This window comes from Sphaerodactylus townsendi, linkage group LG03 (genome assembly GCF_021028975.2).
Source record: "Sphaerodactylus townsendi isolate TG3544 linkage group LG03, MPM_Stown_v2.3, whole genome shotgun sequence".
Classification (NCBI taxonomy): domain Eukaryota; kingdom Metazoa; phylum Chordata; class Lepidosauria; order Squamata; family Sphaerodactylidae; genus Sphaerodactylus; species Sphaerodactylus townsendi.
This window is the reverse complement of record NC_059427.1, coordinates 73,990,233-74,010,068: the sequence shown is the minus strand read 5'-3', so window position 1 is coordinate 74,010,068 and position 19,836 is coordinate 73,990,233. Positions and strand designations below refer to the sequence as shown.

General features: G+C 42.4%; 1 protein-coding gene across 2 annotated transcripts; it reads right to left on the bottom strand.

Moving 5' to 3' along the window:
* Window positions 1-14: 14 nt before the first annotated feature.
* On the bottom strand, window positions 15-11,347 carry KIAA1191 (KIAA1191 ortholog). Of its 2 annotated transcripts, none has more exons than XM_048491531.1 (9): window positions 11,124-11,347; window positions 8,855-8,953; window positions 8,527-8,609; window positions 6,703-6,893; window positions 5,151-5,277; window positions 3,653-3,777; window positions 2,875-2,981; window positions 2,432-2,580; window positions 15-1,660 (listed from the first exon to the last, which is right to left on the bottom strand). In XM_048491531.1, exons 3-9 carry the CDS (start codon window positions 8,552-8,554, stop codon window positions 1,452-1,454), a joined length of 936 nt encoding a protein of 311 aa, XP_048347488.1. In that variant the 5' UTR covers window positions 8,555-8,609; window positions 8,855-8,953; window positions 11,124-11,347; the 3' UTR covers window positions 15-1,451. The 2 variants fall into 2 exon arrangements, with proteins under 2 accessions (XP_048347488.1, XP_048347487.1); XM_048491530.1 differs by having other exon boundaries at window positions 8,527-8,576.
* Between the last annotated feature and the right edge of the window lie 8,489 nt (window positions 11,348-19,836).

Genomic DNA, 19,836 nt, shown 5'->3' with positions numbered 1-19,836 from the left:
ATCACAAACCTTGATTCATTCACTATTTTTATTCTTCTGTAGGAAGTGTTAGGCACAGTGAGACAAACATAAAACATCACAAAATAAATTAAACCATTAACAAAGAAATGGGATCACTGTTTACTGTATGCAAGCAGCAGTGGTAATTGCCAATACGCAACAAAGATCCATGGTGCTATCAAGGCATCTTAGAAAATCGATCAGGGAATAAAAGAAAGCTGGATGAAATATTACCAAGTAATTTAACTACATTATCACCCACTATTTGTAGAAGAAAAAAACTGTTGATTTATGATGGGAAACAGACTTCCTTTAAAAAGGTAATGGTGGGGCCCCCCCCCCCCCCCCCGGCTTTCGAGGCATACAAAAAAATGAGTGAGGAAGTCTCAATAAGCGTGCCTTTAAATAATGAGCTGCTATGAGATGGATGCTCTGGGGGTGCCATTTCATCCTGGAAAGCCAACCGGCAGCTTAGAATGTAGACCAAGAAAACAAGTTACAATTCTTCACCCCGCATGGACGGAATACAGCAAGACATTATACTGCTCTTGACTGTTCAGAATATGCCCAACAATTGATCATGGTGAAAATAAGCATCAGCACCCAGTTACTGGGAATGTTCGAGCTGCTATCTAACAAGTTTAGCTTCACTGGATCCCAGAATGAATGGAATGACCCATTCTCCTTTCCAAAGAACTATTAATATTTCATGTGTTTTTCCCACAAAATGCTGTTATGGTTCTCTAATGGCAATGGCCACACTAATGATGATCTTTTTGTCACGAAAGCAAAGGAATGATTGTACACCGGAATGAATGGAACTCTGCCCAATACACACTAACTTTAGTTCTGTAACCGTGCTGACCTACCTGTTATCAAGAGCAGGGTATGTCCCAGACACTATTATGCATTTCACACCATAATCCCACAAGAGTCTTGGCTTTTTTCATGCTGAAACTTTATCTCTTTAACAAAATTCATGACTGACCCCTACATTTCTGTTAATGCTAGACCTCCCCCAAAGGTTCAAATAAGAGATATTTAGACTAGAAAAACTGTATATTGTCCTCCAATACCCTGGCATGGATAAACCTGCCTGCACAACAGCCAGACACAGTATCCTAGGTCTTAACATCAAAAGAACTCCAGTATGCTGTTGGTTTCCCTTTATAAAACTTAGGTTTATAAAGAATAGACCTGTTCGTCAGAACTTCAGAAAGGATGGTCATCATGTGCTTGTGTTGAACATAAGGGACATTTGGGAAGGAAAAATAGCAAGCAATTCTGAAAGGCATTCAATTGACCACAACTTTTTTCTTGACCATGTGCAACTCAGAGCTAGGAAAGAGATCTCAAAAGCTCATGAGAATGGAATGTAGAAAAACAGCCTTGGACCATTTTGTCCATTATTAAATATTTAGAATATTATTCTGCCTCTATGTGGAAATGTACTAGAACCCAGTGGGAGTCAGCACATTCATGTCTCGTGGTTTGATGTTATGAGAACGTGGGGAACGTCTCTTTTCTTCAATAGTTGGAATGTCCATCTTTGGAGGCTTGAACGTTGCAGAGTCCTCTGCCATCCTGGTGGCCTGAGCACGCATTAACTCCATTGGGGTAGGCTTCTGGGCACCCTTGTAGGCCTGGATGGTAAAGCCCCCTAAGGGAAGAATATACAAGACTAGGTCAGTAAAGCACCAGGCAGGTTTAATGTGTGCACTAAGCACTAACAGGGAATTTTAGTGCAACCAACATTTTAGAAATTCTCAGCACTAACTGCTCTAGCAGCTGTATCACAGGTGGCAATTCTGCTTATCAGCAATAGAGAGTTCAACACACTCATATGAGAAAGCTGTTAGTGCAGCTGCAACCAAAGTAGTTTTGTATTATCTAATTATCAGTGAAAGAGACAGCAGATGTTTTTTGGGAATCAACATTAAAGACAGTTGAAAGACTGGTCAACATCTGCTATGAACTTCCTAAGCAAATGAAGTATTTTCCTGTATTTTTAAAGTACAGAGCCAACATTCCTCATAATAAAGTGTGATTAGGAAGCAAAACTGAAAAAACAGTTGTAGTTAAATCTGACTAAAACTGCAAGCAAAAATTAAGATGGGCATTACTTTCGAAACATTACCAAGAGCAAAGGGGGTACTGCCTCTAACTGGCCCCAAGTTTCATTTTCTAACTTTTCAGCGCATTATTCACTGCCATGCACTATTCTTGTTCACGTTTACTATAAACTGCATCTCTCAAAGCTTTTCATCATTTTGTCTTGTCTCATCAGCAATCTTTAAATTTTTCTAGCACATTTCCTAAATCAGAAATTACAGATGAATGTTTGAGCCATAACTTAACTCTGAAATTTAAGTTTCCTCTTTGTGAAAGAGAAAATCATTGAACTCCTTATATCTCCCAGCACTTCTTATACCTGGGTCAGTAGTGGATTTCTGGAGAGCACGAGGTCCAAAGAAGCTCCATTTTTCAGAGGGGGCTTTATCGCTGTCTCCACCACTGGAATCCATGGAGACAAGATCTGGACCAGTGATGGAAGTGGAAGTTCCCTGACTAAACCAGCTCCTACAGGGAAATAATCAGTTACAAATAACTGAAAGAGGTTCACAGCATCAATGGACAGGAACAATCATCTCATCTCAGTGGAACCACTTAAGTCTACAGCAGAAAATCAACCCAACAGAATCATACACGAGCCACTGTACACAAAATCCACTCGCAAAAAACTGAGGAGAACTGAACAGAATTCTGAACTAAAAAGGCACATAAAAGGTTGGGATGCCAAATCATTTCATCACAACTTTTAAGTGGTCTTCTCTTTCTTCCTGGGAAGAGAGGCCTAGCCTGTAGGAAATGTACCTGTATGTGCGCTTGGGGGAGGAATGTGGAGTGCTGCTTGGAGTAGATTGAGCAGAAGAGGCCTGTTTCTCTTCTTTTGCTATTTCTCCACTTTGCATCTTTAGATTCTGTCAGAAAGGGTAAAGAAAGTTGGAAGCTTTTTGATGCTAATGACTAAACACCCAGCAATTTGAAAGTTAAGTGTCCCTCTTTCACTAGTTTAGCATAGTATAAGCATTGTGCAGGATGTTAATAAGCTTGCACAAAAATTAATTTTGTTTGATGAGGCCTCAATACTACTTAGTCCTCACTTCAGACCATTCAATCCTCTAAAGCTATTCCAGCATTATAGAATAAGAAATTCCTTTCTGCTTGAAGAGATATAGATAACCATCATTCTAAGTACACTAACTTTAATTACTCAACTTAATTTGAATCTTGAACTTAATGTGAGCTTCACTGGTCAGGGACATAAAACCAATTTCCCCACAGTAGCTAATTTTATGCTCCATCTCAGAAAGGTTAATTTTTATAGCATTTGCATCATGAACATCATTGTCAATACCTCAGTGGCACTGAATGAATTAAATACATTATTTGGCTTAAATTAGATACACGCACAAGCTACTCACATACATTGGTATGTACTTTTAAATAAGATAACTTAGTCTTAAACAGAAATCACAAACTAATAAGACCATCAGAAACCCCCACAAGTAAACATCCCACCCTTGCATTCTGTAAAGTTGTAACAGACCAGCTCCACGAGAACTACAGCACTGGGACTAAAACACCTTACATGGAGTGACTCAGCCACACGGTGATATTTTGTCTCCTCTGCAGTGAGGCCCTTGTGGGGAGTGTATCCGGCATCTCTCAGCCCTGCCTGCTGCTCAAAGCGCTGAATGCTTTCTTGAGTTTGTTCTAGAATGGACAACATGATACAGTCACCCAAGCCACAAAACAATGCTGCCTGACTGATTTCTAAGGGGCTATGTCAAACATCCTCTAAAATTAGCAGAAATACAGAGAATGGGAATTCTGAAAAACATCCACCCCATCTAAAATAAATAATAATCAGGAGAATAAAATTTGCTCTGAAACACTGTGAAGATTTTCATCAGTCTAATGTTATCATCGTCACACCAACTTCTCAAATGGTATGTGCTTACAGGCCAAAGAGGAACTACAGCTTTAGGAGTAACAGCCTCTGATTGCCAGCATATAAAACTGACCTACTGCAAATTTTAGCTATTTAGATCAGAAACGCTGTGCCCCTAACTCCGTTCAATAGTAGTAACATAATTAACCTAATAATACATAATCCAACACTCTAAAGAAGCCATCTTAAACTTCTTAAATGAAAAATCCATATACAAAAATTCAACAAAATGCATGTCATCTTTCAGCAATGAGATGTTTTTTCCAGATATTATATCTTAACCTAAAGAAGTGTTTCAGTGCTTTACAAAAAAAACTCGTACTACTTCATTAACCCAACAGATATGCCACACTGTTAAAACTGTTAGTTTGAAATTAGCATCATCTCATAGGTTTGCAGGCTCAATTAGAAGAACAAATTTGAACCGGAGTATTGCTTGGTATTGTTGTGTGCTAGATGACCCTGCGAACAAGGGCCAGCCATGCCCATTCCAGAAACTTCACTAAAAGCTACAAACATTTCACCCTAGAGACTTCCAAAGCAAACTGACTCAGCCTGGTGAAAAAAACTGTTGAAACCATTAGATCCAAGTAGTATTGATTCAAATATATACCATGAGCCTTTATCCCAGGTACCAGCCTATTAGCAGGGGGAACATGGGGATACTTTCAGTTAATATAGCTTGGGAGAAGCTTGTGTTTCAAGTCATGTTTCAATTCAACAGAGGGATGAGTGTTAGTTTTTCCTATCAACTTCCAACAGCTGCCAATGCACAAGTTTACTAACAAATGAAACAAGCTGGTAATGCTTCCCACAAACATTGCCACTAAAATATCATTAAGTACTACAGCACTCATGATTTTCATCCCTTTGACTGCTAATTAATTCCAGCATAAACTGTTACTCATGACTGAAATATAAAGGAAATGTGCTATTTTGGGTTTAGAATGTGAAATCCTTGTCCTTTATCATTAGTACATTCGGTTACATATGTGCAGCCCCATTCCTTGTATATGGCTCCATCAGCCAGCCAGAAAAGACATACTAAGCCAACCACATTGCTCTGGGCAGTGTTCTAAACTGCAGCTATATGCCTAGGTAAACATGCCTACTAGAAGGATATAAGAACTCTTACTTGTCATGAGAGAATTCATGATGATGTGGGTAGCCTTGGCCTTCACCACTGGAACCTTGCCCACAGTCTCAGTGGAAGTTGAGGGAGTTATGGTAGATGGCTGCATGCTAGTTTCCCATTCCTCAACCTGTGCAAAAGTAGCCAGGTCCAATTTGAGGAGAAAGAAAAACAGTCACCATCAGGAGCATCCAAAGCCCATCCTGAGTCTCGAGTAAAACTTGGAACTGCTTCTAAATGATAGCAAAGGGCACAGAACAACTAAACACAGTGCTTTTAAAATGGTACTTCTTGGCTCTCCCTCCTGAGACATTTGCATAGTAACTGGTAAAGCAGCCAGTACACAGGCAACCTTATTAAAGGAAGAGAAAGCTATACTCCTAGTTTCCATGAAAAGTAAATCTACTCTTTTTTGCCATCAAGTGACTTATGGTGACCCTGTAGGGTTTCCAAGGCAAGAGATGCTTGGAGGTAGTTTGCCATTGCCTGCCTCTGCATCACAACCCGGGTATTCCTTGAAGGTCTCCCATTATCAGCCTGTGCCTTTCCAGGTCTGGCATTTACACATCCACACACCAGCCATAGATGGCCCAGCCATTATCATCGCTCAAGGCTAAGGAGGCCTCCCCCTGCTTGCTAAGTAACTAGTTCAATAGAGCTTAGCTGTTCACCATTATCTGCCTTCCTGAAGGAGTGAACTGTTTGCCCAAACAATATCGTTGTTCCCACTGTCCTGTCACATGCTGATATTATGGGAATGCGAGGGTGGGGGGAACTCCAGGGGTTGAACTAAACTGTAAAGGTATATACCAGGGGTCAGAGAGCCAAACCCCCAGTTTCAGCTATCTGAACCTGGAAATGATACAGTTCCAGTAAAGCTCTTGAAAATCTTCCTGAGTCTTGTTGATGACTGGTGTAACAGAGCCTTAAACCCATCCAAATACTAGACAGGGTCGACCAAGACAACTGTGGCTGTCAGACTTCTTCATAAAAGAACCACAAATCAGAATGACAAGCACAATTTGATCCTCCCTCCACAGACATTCAGTTTCTATCAAAAATTGCATTTTGCAAAAGAAATATTATGACAAAATTATTAACTTGTATATCTATCATATAATTTTATTCTTTCCTTTCTCCAATTAGTTCAACGCAACAGAACCTTCCTTTTGCAACATAAATATGAGGTCGAGAATCTGAACGCTATCTGAGACCTTTGGTATTTTCTAGCCAACATTTCACCAATATGTGAAGGCCCCTTTCATGATTTTCTTCACCAATGTTACTTGGGCCAGGGAACATATCAGCTCTCAGATGTAGTATTTCCATTCTTTCCACTGTGACACTTCAGCAAAGTTGAACATTTTGGCCAGACGAATTGACATTTAAAAATAAAAGCAAGGATACCTCATACAAAACAGATGTATTAAAACACTAGACTTTAATACTCCCTAACATGTCTAATTGCAGTGGTCTTCTCAGTGCTCCCTCTTTTGGATAATGTAACTGCAATCTATGTGACACAACCTAAGTGTTCCTTCTAAAGACTGCATACCTTGGAAAGCTCTTCATATTTTCGGTCTGGGATGACTGGCTGTTTCCACAGGATATTGGAGCACATGTTTGAAGGAGGAGGGGTCATTGGTGTTGTATCCTCCAGGGCATCATCATAACTAAATGCCCGGCGGTGCATTCCAATTGGCTGAGACATCTTTCCTAGAAGCCCTTCAGAGCCATGCTCAATAGCTAAGGACAGAGATGGAAGATTTCACAGAGGGCTTCACTTCAGCTCCTCACAAATCAGTACAAATCATATAAGCACTTTTTATGTGCACTCACTTTGATAAGCCCTTACTTATCTAACAGATATGTAATCTTCTTACAGAGATTTCACTACAAGGTCAATTTAGAAATCTCTGTGGTACAATGCTTTCTATAAAATAACTGTTCAAGCAAGTGTTATCCAAAGGATCTTTCATGGCAGTCACTGACAAGGTTTTAAAATTTAACATTTTGATGCAGCTAATTAATACTTAATTAATCAAAAACAGCAATAACTTACTTAAAAAACCCATCACAATTATAATAGAAGTACGGTGGCTACAAGAGCTGGTTACTCCCCAAAGCAAAACTCCTACAAATATTGTACAGACCTCTATCTTTCAGATAAGTCTAGTTCTGATTCCTCATGTCAAACATCTCATACACATATTCTAATGGTTTTGGTGGAGCTGACTGGTGTCAGGTATTTGGCGTTAGGAGATAACAATCAGATTTCCATTCAACAAAACAGAAAGATGTTAATATCAAAGATACAAGATGAAAAACCATGACTGGGGAAAAATACCTGATACTTGACATTTAAAAATATTTTTGCACCTCTGCTTTAAAACATTGGTAATTCAGCCAACTTTCTACCAAAATAGACCACCCTATTCTCCTCAAAATAGAAACAGCCAAAAACTTTTGTTCTTTAGATATATATAAAACCTCTTGATAAAGAGGTTGTCAACAAATACACTGAATGGCCAGTTAAAGCCAGCAGTCACTTCCACATCAAATATGAAAATATTATAATAGATAATTCTATAACTCATGTGGGAAGACTTCTTCTAGGAGCTAAAGTTCAGCTAGAACAGGGGTAGGGAACCTGCGGCTCTCCAGATGTTCAGGAACTACAATTCCCATCAGCCTCTGTCAGCATGGCCAATTGGCCATGCTGGTAGAGAGCTGATGAAGTGATTCCTATTTTATCTAGGCACAAGTTCAAACTAAAGGCTATTGCTTCTCATGAAAGTGCTACCTCGTTTTAGTAGGCTATTCATCATTATTGGTGAATAGTAAGTAGTAAATCATTAGCATCCCTAATCAAAGATAAAAACAGCAGTTGCTACACTAACAATGTCTTATCAACGAAACAAAAATTACTAGCCTTTTTGAAGCAGGTGCTTGAACTCTAAAAATGCTTACGTGCAGCTTGGTACAACCTCCTGTTACTCTTGATAAGTTTTAATATTTACACCTAATTAGAAGAAGACCACCAGTTTGGATTCATGCCCTGTCTTTCTCTCCTGTAGGAGATTCAAAGGGGATTTCAAACTCCTTTGCCTTCCTCTCCCCACAAAACAGACACTTTGAGAGGTGAACTGGGCTGAGAGAGTTCTGAAGAACTGTGACTAGCCCAAGGTCACCCAGCAGGAACGTAGGAATGGGGAAACAAATCTGGTTCACTCATGTGGAGGAGTGGGGAATCAAACCCGGTTCTCCTGATTGGAGTCCACCTGCTCTTAACCATTACACTACACTGGCTCTCAAACCAACCACACATTGCAGTTGCCTTTGACAAAGAATTTACAATTGCTCAGAGAATGAATTTTACCAGGAACATCTGTTCGTCTTGAAGCCATGACTGGAACTCCACGTCTTTCACTATATGGAAATCCAAAACAGGGATCCTGTTACCTAAAAACAGAGGGCATTTTCATCTGCAAAGATTATACTAGAGAAAAGGATCCTGCCTCTGACCCAAACAATAACAGTACCTAAGGCAGCTACAAGCTGTATTCCTTCTAAAGAAAGTCATGGTAGCTTTTATACCGAAGATTAAAATCAAACAGCAATTAAAAATCAAGCTTGCCCTAGTTCACTAGAAATGCATCTGATTTGATGTAATGTACTTTATGATTTAAAAGGCTAAAATATCTTACCACAAGATATGATGAGAGAAAGAGATGTCAAAAAAGGACCATTCTGCTTCTGAGGCTGAAACTAGCAAAGCATCTCCACGAACTTCCATGCAGATATAACTGACAAAAATTTAGAAGACATTCTTTACTAAACTGAAGGAACAAGGAAGTCTACAATTGCAACACAAGACTATACTTTATTCATCAAAAATGAATATTCTAAAGGTCACCTCAACTATTTAAATTTCCTACATGGAAGTATATCCATTGAGAAAGAAATGTACAACCCCAAAATACCTTCCTGCAAAAGTTTATAACATATGAAGTTTTGTAACATATGAAATGGTCCCAACCAACAGACCATCTGATGTTTGGCTAACAAATATCTATTAAAAACATGTTCAATGTGTTACAAGTTAGTATATTAGTACTGCAGTGATGACACAGAGTCACAAAAGCATAACACTGTTTCATGCCCAGATGTAAAGCCAACATCTGAGCAACAAGTAAGGTTGAAATAAGACCTGAATTCACATTCAGCTTAAGTTCTTTAAAACAAAATAAAGAATTCAGTAGTGGTGCTTTGCTCTTAAATTTATCACCAAAATTTGTTTAAAATACAGTAATTTTCTCCAAAACCTAAGGCAAATGCTTCTTCTGAGGAATGTACTATCTATCCCTTTGTATCAGGAAGAGTAGGCACTTCAACCAGATGAGAAAGACCACTGGAAATAAAACATCATACCTCAATTTACTGGCTGTTTTTCCACACGTCACACACTATTATCCAAGACTACACCCTTTACATAATAATGCTTATTCATCAAAATTCTTCTGAACTCCCTAAGTGCAGAAAAAGCACATCCAAACAACCACCATCCTCCATATTAGAAGGCTGATTATTTTGCATTTAACTAAAAATACCAAACATGAAGCCTGCCACTGTGACAAGAGCAAGAGAGTCCCACAAAATGGCCAGAGGCCAGGTCTTGTTCAGATGTTAACAAATCCTCTGGAGCTCAACCGCTGCTGCTTAGAGACCCAGCAAGCTAGCTATTAAGTCTAAGTGGAAGAGACGTAAAGAGGGTGCCAGGATACTGGGAATAGCACACTCCAAACTCCTCACAGCAACCGATGCCACAGCAGCACCAAAAGCCATTTTGTTTATCTGCAAAAAAAGGGGAGGTTTCAATCCTCCATCCACAGCCATTCCCGATCCCAAGAGGGATGTGGGGAAGGCACAGACAAACTGAGGGAAGTGCAGGCAACAGGTGCAGCAACATCGCTGGGGCCGAAGAACAGGGAACGGAAGAGGAAGCTTCGTGCAGCGAGATGGAGAGGTAGCAGCTACAAAACTTCACCATAACCCGTATCTCCTGCTCAACGCCTGAGCGACTACATTTCGTCGAAGGCTTTCACGGCCGGAATCACTTGGGTGCTGTGTGGTTTCCGGGCTGTTTGGCCATGTTCTAGCAGCATTCTCTCCTGACGTTTCGCCTGCATCTGTGGCTGGCATCTTCAGAGGATGATCCTCTGAAGATGCCAGCCACAGATGCAGGCGAAACGTCAGGAGAGAATGCTGCTAAAACATGGCCATACAGCCCGGAAACCACACAGCACCCGATTACATTTCCTTTTTTGAACATCTGCCCTGTGTTTGAAACACGGCCATCCCACACTCTCAGGGCTGCTCTGTGAAGGAGGCATGGTCCTTCCCAGTCAAAGGTGGTGATAGGGGCAGGGCGGACTTCCATGACAGCTATGAAGAAGAGTTTGGATTTATACCCCACCTTCATGTCCTGTGGGGAGACTCAAGGTGGCCTACAAACCTACAACAACAGTTTGGATTTATACCCCATCTTTCTCTCCTGTAAGGAGACCCAAGGTGGCTTAGAAGGTCCTTTCCCTTCCTCTCCCCACAACAGAACAGCTTGAGAGGTAGGTGGGGCTGAACGAGTTCCGAGAGAACTGTGACTAGCCCAAGGTCACCCAGCAGGGATGTAGGAGTGCAGAAACACATCTAGTTCACCAGATAAGCCTCCGCCACTCAGGTAGAGAAGTGGGGAATCAAACCCGGATCACCAGATTAGAATCCACCACATTGCCTCTCCAGCCTGCGCTGAATGAGGCCATGGCCATATAACCTTCCCCAGAATCAGCTCTGTACAGACTGCCCCGGCCCGAAGGCGGCGCCGGCCCGGACTATTATCCGGCAGCCCCGCCCACTCGTCGCCGTAAACAACCAGGCCCCATGGCCCCTCTGCGATGCGGACGGCTCCTTCTCAAGTACCTTTTCTTGGGCCGCCAGCAGCCCTGGGACTGGGCTCGCCCGCTTCTAGCAGGCCTGCTTGGGCCGCGAGTCGACCGAAAGGAGGAGGCGACGGAGCCCTCCCGCCAGCAGACGCGCGTCAGCCGGGCTCCAAGGCGCCATGGCGCAGGCCGGGTCGGAAAAGCAGCGGCGGAACCAGGCCGGCCCCTCCCTCCTTCCCCGCGCCGGCTCGCCTGATGACGACGCTGATGGAGGGGAGGGGGGGCGTGTATTAATTTTGATCTCGCGAGAGTTTGAGGGACAGCGATGCAGGGGTTTCAACGCTGATGAATGGAAACCTGTTTTTTCTTTCAAGCTGGAGTGCTGGTTTTACAGGCTTCCTGCGACTGAAACGGGATAAGGCTGTTCTGCGCTGCAGTTTGTAACCGTTGCAACTTCCAGTTAGGGAACCGAGGAAATGTCCCTATTGAAGCAAAAAACAAAAAGTCTTTGTGACACGACACTTGCTGAGTCGCTGACTGAGCAAAGTAAATGCTTTGGGTTAAATCCGAAAGCAAAACCCTGTAATCCCTTTTGGATTTGGGGTGTGACCCACTTGGTTAGCTGCAATATTTGCCAACAAGTCGATTCTTATTTAAAATACCACACATTTCTTTTTTAATTTTGGCTACACCTTCGTTCAAGAACGGTTTAATAAAGACGTCAGAAACTGTAATCTTACAACGAGCGTTTGTGAATGCTCCTATGAAGCACAGAGTGTAAGATTGCCATCTTCCAGGGAGCGCCTGGAATTCTTCAAGAAATATAACAAAACTCCACAACAGAACTCCAAAACAGAATCAGTTTGCCTGGAGAAAATGACAATTTTGGAGAATGGATTCTATGGCATTGTAATCCGTTGAGCTCCTCGTTTCCCCAAATTCCAACATCGTCAGGCTCCACCCCAGAAATACCCAGGACTTTCCAAACCTGGAGTTAATAGTCCAGAGGGAATACATCTGGTGATAGGTAACAGTTGGGCCCCATCCGCACATGCAGAATAATGCACTTTCAATTCATTTTCAATGCACTTTGCGGCTGTGCAGAACAGCAAAATTCACTTGCAATCAATTGTGTAAGTGGATTGAAAGTGCATTATTCAGCATGTGCAGAAGGGACCTTGGTGTTACTGCGCATCTCATTCAGCTGGGAGCAGAAGGGTGGCCCCCCTTTTTTGGTTTTTGCTTATTTGGCATTGGCTGTTTTAAAATGGAATACTCAGAAATGATCTAATGACAAACTACTTAAAACAGAGTTTGGCTGGCAGCCCCCAGTTCTCACAAGTCTTAACTCCTTTTTTATGTTTATTTTTCCAAATCTCACACACTTGTTAATGATATATTGGATACTCTTTACAACACTTGTCACTTTTTTTTCATATTGTAGGTTCAGGTGGTGTTAAAAACTGCAACATTCATTATTATTAATTTCCCCTTGTGACAATCTACCAATCCACCCCCCAAAAAATAACCTAATTTTAAAGAGCATTAGGAGCATCTGCAAGGATACCACTCAGATCATGAAAAAACTGGAACTGAAACAATGACATCTAGTACAATTTAATGTAAATAGCCTGTAATTTTAAAAAATGGAATATCTTTTGCTATTTTAAGATGATTTTGACTTATTCCCATGGAGCCATGGAAAATTCTGATTTCATTTTACAGTAAAGCCTTTTACAGTAACAACCCAATCAGCAGTGTGGGTGCTGGGGAGAGAAGGGAAAGCTCCTTTCTCTCCCAGTAAAACCTGGCATAGAGGGATATTTTGGTGGTGCCATTGAAGTGGGGCATTCCCAATCCAAAACTTCTTTGGGAGCCAACTAAAGCTGAATTTATCCCTGGGAACATCCCAGAAATGTTCCCCTCCAGTGCAACTTCCTGCAGCAGAGGAGCAATGATGTGGGCAGAAACATATGGGGGTTGGGTGCCGCAGTCCCCCATCACCAAGGTAAGTTGGGATATTCCATCTAAGGCAGTGGTTCCCAACTTTTTCCCACTCCTGTACCCCTTGGCAACTCATTTCAATTAGATTCAGAGATATTTATACATACATAAGCCTTTATTGGCATAGTCAGAAACAAATACATAAACCAGGAGCAAATGCATGAATACATGATAGATAAAAAGGCCCCATGGGGAGCACAAGTACGTTCTACTGAGAACTCTCAACTATCTCCACAATGAAATTGGCGACCTCTTCACAAAGACCACGGTCCGAGTTGTTTAACAATAGAGATAACCTAGTCAGATCAGGCAGCCCAGATTGGAAGAAAAAATGTAAGTTGGTATATTTAGATCTGATGTTATCAAATCTGGTGCAGTGCAAGAGTTGGTGAGTCAGGGTTTCAACCACATTAAGTTTGCAAGTGCATAGCCTTGCAGATTTTTCTAAATTGCTGAACCTACCCTTTAATAGGGCAAAGGGCATAACGTTAAATCGCACAATGGTAAGGGCTCTCCTTGCGCATGGGTTTGTTAAAGTATGGAGGTAGTAGGCCATACGCAGAGACATTTATTAGGCATATACAACATAGGGACAAAGAATAGGAGTAAATCCAGTAAAGAACAGTGTGAGTAATGTGATCAAAAGCCAAGGGAACCTAATCTAAAACGTGCAGCAGAAATTTCAGTTATTTCAGCCTCAGGATTGTTGAGCAAAAAAGTCATTTTTGCATTGGTTGGAAGGTCCGAGAATCTGACCAAGGTTAAGGCAGAGAAGTCGGGCCTAAAGATGTTGTACTTAGGGCAGAAGAGCAAGATATGTTCAAGGGAGTCAGTATAAGAAGGGCAGAAATCATGCCGAGGGATGTTTGAGAACTGGCCTTGAAGTAGTGACGGGAGAAAAGAATTGCATCTTGCTCTTGAAAATGCCCATCTGAGTTTGTGATTAAAAAGTTGGTCCAGATAATGGGCATTTGGTAACACAGAGCTTCCAGGGAATAATCCCAAAGTACAAAGCTGAACAGGAACTCTATGCCTTGCTCAAAAGGTGTTGGTATTCCTGCTCAAATAGTTTATTTTTTAATTGATGGTAAATCTCATTGGGAGTGAGCATGAGCAAGGAGTCCCATGAAAGGCCCAAGGAGGAAATCTTAGCCTTGATTAACAGCCATCAGTCAGAGGTCCTGAGTTCATGCATCACACGGACCAGGCTGTGCGAGTCAGAATAGAAACAGAAGCACACCCAAAATTTGAAAGTGATGGCCCACACCCTGGTTTCTAAAAGATGCTGTCCTGCCTCAAGGCAGAGGACAGCATAGGGGACAAAGGTCGATTCCCCACTCACAATTAGATGCATGTTCGTCACTCCAAATATCCAGGTTTCCTGCAGAACTCCTCACTACACCAGCGCCAAACGTGCATTCACCCCATTTCTGTTGCTCCCCCCCCCCCTCCAGCACACGTTATTTTAGAACCTGGAACGAAGTAGACCTTTTCTAAAAACACGTGGCCAATCTGGAGCGGTGGGGAAGTTGGGGGGGGGGGTGAATTTGGATTTGAGCTACCTGCCCTTGCGAGTGACGTGGAGCCTCCCATCCAATCCGAGTGCAGTGGGCTGTGCACGATGCATGAGCAGCACTTTATTTTATTATTTTTTATTTCACGTAGCTGAAATCCACGCGGATACGTGGCGACATGGGGCTGGTTTTGAATGATTTTCTGTGTGAAAGACAACACAAAGAAATGCTACACCTCGTGTCCATGTGGATACGAGGAGACAAAGCAGCACAGAAACGGGGCATTGCTTTAAACGCCTGTTTCCCCGTTTCCTCGTTTCTGCATGCAGTATTTCTGCACATGCTCGCACAGACGTGGATCCGAAGTGTAAAAAATAAAAAATTCCCGCCCCAGCACAATGGAGCAGCCAATCAGGAAGCCTCTGACCGGATTGCGTGGCAGATCCACAAACAGTGGGGAATTTTGCCTGGCTGCTGCGTCGCCTGGAGCAGGGGTTGTTTGGGGGCCACAGGCTGCAGTGGGGACCATGAAACTGCACTGAAAAGGTCCCGAATCAAACCAAACCAGTTTGTATCCACATTCATTTTCCAGTGGGAAATTGACCAAAGACAGCATAGGGGACAGCAACGCATTTCCCTAAAACGGTACTCCCATATTAGCAAACCCATTACATAATTTTTTCATGTACCCTCAAACACTCTGGTATGTCCCACTGGGGGTATCCATACTTCAGGTTGGGAACCACTGATATAAAGAAAAAAGGCGCAATCTTCCCATATTGATTGGAGGGCATGAACCCAGGGGCAGAGTGAGGGGAAACTGCGCCCAGGGCATGCGTGTGCCATGTGCCCCTGCCACCACGGCGCCTGCCCCTGCCATGCCCCAGAATGCCCCCTCTACAGCCCAGCCATGCCTCCACTGCAGCTCCGCCTGGGACGTCACGCCCCCACCCCCATAAGAACATAAGAACAAGCCAGCTGGATCAGACCAGAGTCCATCTAGTCCAGCTCTCTGCTACTCGCAGTGGCCACCAGGTGCCTTTGGGAGCTCACTTGCAGGATATGAAAGCAATGGCCTTCTGCAGCTGTTGCTCCCGAGCACCTGGACTCCCCCCCCGCCCCGTTGAATCCCCCCCCCCCCGCTCCATTGGTGCTACACCAGTTCCTGAACCTGTAGGTAGTTCACCTCAGAAGGACTCCAAACTTGTTTTAAAACTACATATTAATATTCTGGGGCTGCATTGCAACTCCTGAAAAGAAAGAACAGATGACTCAGCCAGGCAGAGCAGAGTTGCAAGTCTATTCGGGATTGGCTAGACCAGGGGTAGGGAACCTGCGGCTCTCCAGATGTTCAGGAACTACAATTCCCATCAGCCCCTACCAGCATGGCCTACCAGCATGGCCAGTGTCAGCATGGCCATGCTGACAAGAGGCTGATGGGAATTGTAGTTCCTGAACATCTGGAGAGCAGCAGGTTCCCTACCCCTGGGCTAGACAGAAGACAGAAAAGATTGAGTGCCTGCTGGTCTGCTTGAGCATAACAGGCCTGAACTGTTAAATGTTAATTATTGTTTTACATATTTGATTGTTGTTATGTATATTATTTCTTATGAAAAAAAGAAAGAACAAATTTGAAGTTTGTTTTCTGTTATTTCCATGAATGTTAAGTGTCACGAGGGGAAATCACACTGTCAAAGACATGAATTCCTTCAGATCTGAACAGAGAACAATATTTCTTTGATATATTTCTTGGAATTAAATAGGAGTTACACTATGACAGACTCCATGGTCCTTTTCCATTAAATGGAAATTTTTAAATGGAAAATTTAGTCACTTTTCCTCCTATTGGGGATCCAAAGCAGTTTTTTCCATTGTTTTCCACTTTTCTTTTTACTACCAGTAGAGCTCGCTGTGGTAAACAATAAAGCGGGCTCTAGACAGCTGTTGTTGGCAGCAACAGCAGCGAGGAAATATATCACTTCCCACCTTTTTGTTTTAGAGGACGTGTTTTCAAAGCTTCACAGACTCGATATGAGAATCCATGCTGATTCTCATGTCAAGTCTGTGATGCTTTGTAGACATATTCTCTAAAATAAAAAAATGGAACAATCCTGCGTAATGGACTGAGTGCTCTCAGTCTATTACCCAGGACTGGGCTCTCCTTCCTCCCACCTCTCTTCCCAAGGCCCACAAGTCTTGGGAAGGGAGGTGAGGGAACGATCCTGCATGCTTTACCCAGGATCAAGCTCTCCTTTCCTGCCAAGACCCAAAGGTCTGGAGAAGGGAGGTGGGGGGAATGAGCATGCTCAGGATAGGGCTCTCCTCCCCCACCTCTTTTCGGGATGGGAGGTGGGGGGAATGATCCTGCACAACCAGAATTGGGACCCCCCCCCCCCCGCTTGCTCCTTGTGGTGGAGGGCAGGCAGGAGACTGGCTGGGCTGCAAGGAATACGGGGGAACCAATTGCTAGGCAATTATGTCGTAGGATAAGAACCTGTGAGGTTGGAACTGAAAAAGTATGAGTGGCCCAGTGACACCCAGGGAGCTTCTAAGCAGAGATTTTACTTTAGTTGCCCCAGGTTGCAGTCCAACCCTTTAAATACCACAGCACACTCGATTAAGCAATTCTTCAGTAATATTCATAGCAGATATTGCTTGGACATGTTATCCTGAAACTAAATGCAGGCCCACCAAAGACTGGATAGTTTTCTTTTTTATTGCTTGCTCCAAAAACAAGGAATTATTCAGCACCTGGTAACAATCGATAGAAGTTGTGTGCAAACACAGAGGTTACAACCTTAAAAGTATACAACTGAAATAAATGAGGCTGATTTCCAAGTTGTTGTATTTAGATTTAGATTCACACCACATATCCTGAGCAGTGGTGGGATCCAAAAATTTTAGTAACAGGTTCCCATGGTGGTGGGATTCAAACTGTGGCGTAGCGCCAATGGGGCTGGGTGGGGCACGACGGGGGCGTGGCCGGGCATTCCAGAGGCAGGGCATTCCTGGGCGGGGCTGTGGCAAGGACGCAGCCGCTGTGCCGGTCCTTGGGCGGGAAACGAATGCACGCAGGCACAGGCTGCCACGCACGCCAGTGCACCTCCTGCTAGACTGCTTCAAGTTCTGCCCGCTACTGCTGAGAGGAGGGGCATAACTAAGGCAAAAATCAAGTGGCAAAATCACCAATTAGTAACCCCCTCTCGGCACACACAAATAATTAGTAACCTACTCTCGGGAACCTGTGAGAACCTGCTGGATCCCACCTCTGATCCTGAGACAGAAAGAAGTTGGATGGTGACTGCAATCCCAATGACACTTTCCTAGGAGTAAGCCACACTGAAGAACATAGCACTTATTTCTGTGTAGACCTACCAAAGCTTGCTCACTTCATGCCTGTTCTTTGGGAAAGCAATATGAATATAAAAGCACCAGAGATTGTCTTCCTGTATAAGAACATAAGAACATAAGAACTAGCCTGCTGGATCAGACCAGAGTCCATCTAGTCCAGCATTCTGCTACTCGCAGTGGCCCACCAAGTGCCTTTGGGAGCTCACATGCAGGATGTGAAAGCAATGGCCTTCTGCTGCTGCTGCTCCTGGTCTGCTAAGGCATTTGCAATCTGAGATCAAGGAGGATCAAGATTGGTAGCCATAGATTGACTTCTCCTCCATAAATCTGTCCAAGCCCTTTTTAAAGCTATCCAGGTTAGTGCATGTATGAGCCATGGAGAGAAATTCCAAAATTAAAGCTCAAAAAACTTGGTTGGATTAACAAACATTCTTGGGTTAGAGATTTTTAGGGTGCAACATCTCGATTAGGAGAACATGTCCATCTCTGTAAAAAATGTTGTCACATAAATTTCAGAATGGTGGTGGAAAATGTCATAACCCATTACCACCTTCAGAGCATAGATTTAAACAGAACTGTTCTCAAATATATGGTTTTGCTTGCTGGAATCTTTGTGTTCTGACTGAGATTTAGCAGCTGTTAATTTACAGAAGATTTGAAACTATGTTTGAGCATCCAAAATGCTTAAGGCTGGAAATCAAAGAAATTACAAAAATGTATCAAACCTCTATGGTACATGTAATTAAAATCCCACAGAAGATCTTTAAGGTTTCTAAAATAAAATGCCTCATCATTTGGACATAAGGGATAAATAGATTATGTAGCAGAACTATATAGCCCTGAGTATATGAAATTTACAAACCACCCCTATTATGCCTGTGAATGAACTGCATTTAGCAAACTAACCACTTCTTTTTTTATCTTCAGAAAGCAAGGGAGCAAGTTCTAACTTGAGTGCCTGAATCAGTGAATCTAGGCTGCAATCCTAACAAAATTTTCCTTATAACTAGCTGCATGGATTAATTTTTTTTCTTCAGGAAAGGGGGCAAAGGTGTGCTTTTTTCTGCATGACATCTTGGGCCACTTAGTGATATGATTCATAAACTCCCTTGATAGCTAATGACACAAAAATCTTCTCAGAAAACTCGGTCCAATCAGCAAACATCCTTGATTCATTTAACCCATTTCTTTACTCAGAGAAGATTAAACCAAACCAAAGCCTTATCTTAAATGAAGTGGCAGGAACAGTTCTTCACCAGTGCCTCTGTATGGGTAATATCAGATATGGAAGAACAATAGTTTGTCAGATAGTTTATTAAATGATCAGAGCTGATTATTGCTCAGTGTCTAATATAAAAACTGCCGGGACTAATAAGAACAACTGATCAAACAAAAAATTGGTCTTATGGCATTTTGAAAATCACGGAGTTATTACAGTGTAAGCTTTACTGGAAATAATAAAATAGTTACAGAAGGGTACCCTTGTTAAGTGTATAGTAGCAAGATAAAACCAAAATTCAGTGGCATCTTAAATAAACTAAATTCATTCCAGCTTCATGAAGCTCTGCATTCCTCACACACCCGTCGCTTATAATTCTAAGTATAAATAACTAGTATGGATGTAAATGTCATGTGTCTGATGAAGTGAACTCCGTCACACAAAAATGTTTGCTGGGATCAATTTGATTAGTCTTTAAAGTACCACTGGATTTGGGTTGTATTTTGGATATATATATGACAGTTGAGTTAAGGACACACTTCTTGCATCTGGGCCAAAGAAAACGTTTGCCATGCTAAATCATTTATCAGTTAAATCAGATGCCACAATACTTTTTTTCTTCTTTTTTTGCTGTAATGAATTGCTATGGCTAGCCTTCTGGAAAT

Coding starts and splice junctions, on each gene's coding strand:
- KIAA1191 (XM_048491530.1), bottom strand. CDS start 8,943: ATGGAAGTTCGTGGAGATGCTTTGCTAGTTTCAGCCTCAGAAGCAGAA. Junction 3,778..5,150: donor CATGAATTCTCTCATGACAA/GTAAGAGTTCTT, acceptor TGTCCATTCTAG/AACAAACTCAAGAAAGCATT. Junction 1,661..2,431: donor GAAATCCACTACTGACCCAG/GTATAAGAAGTG, acceptor TTCTTCCCTTAG/GGGGCTTTACCATCCAGGCC.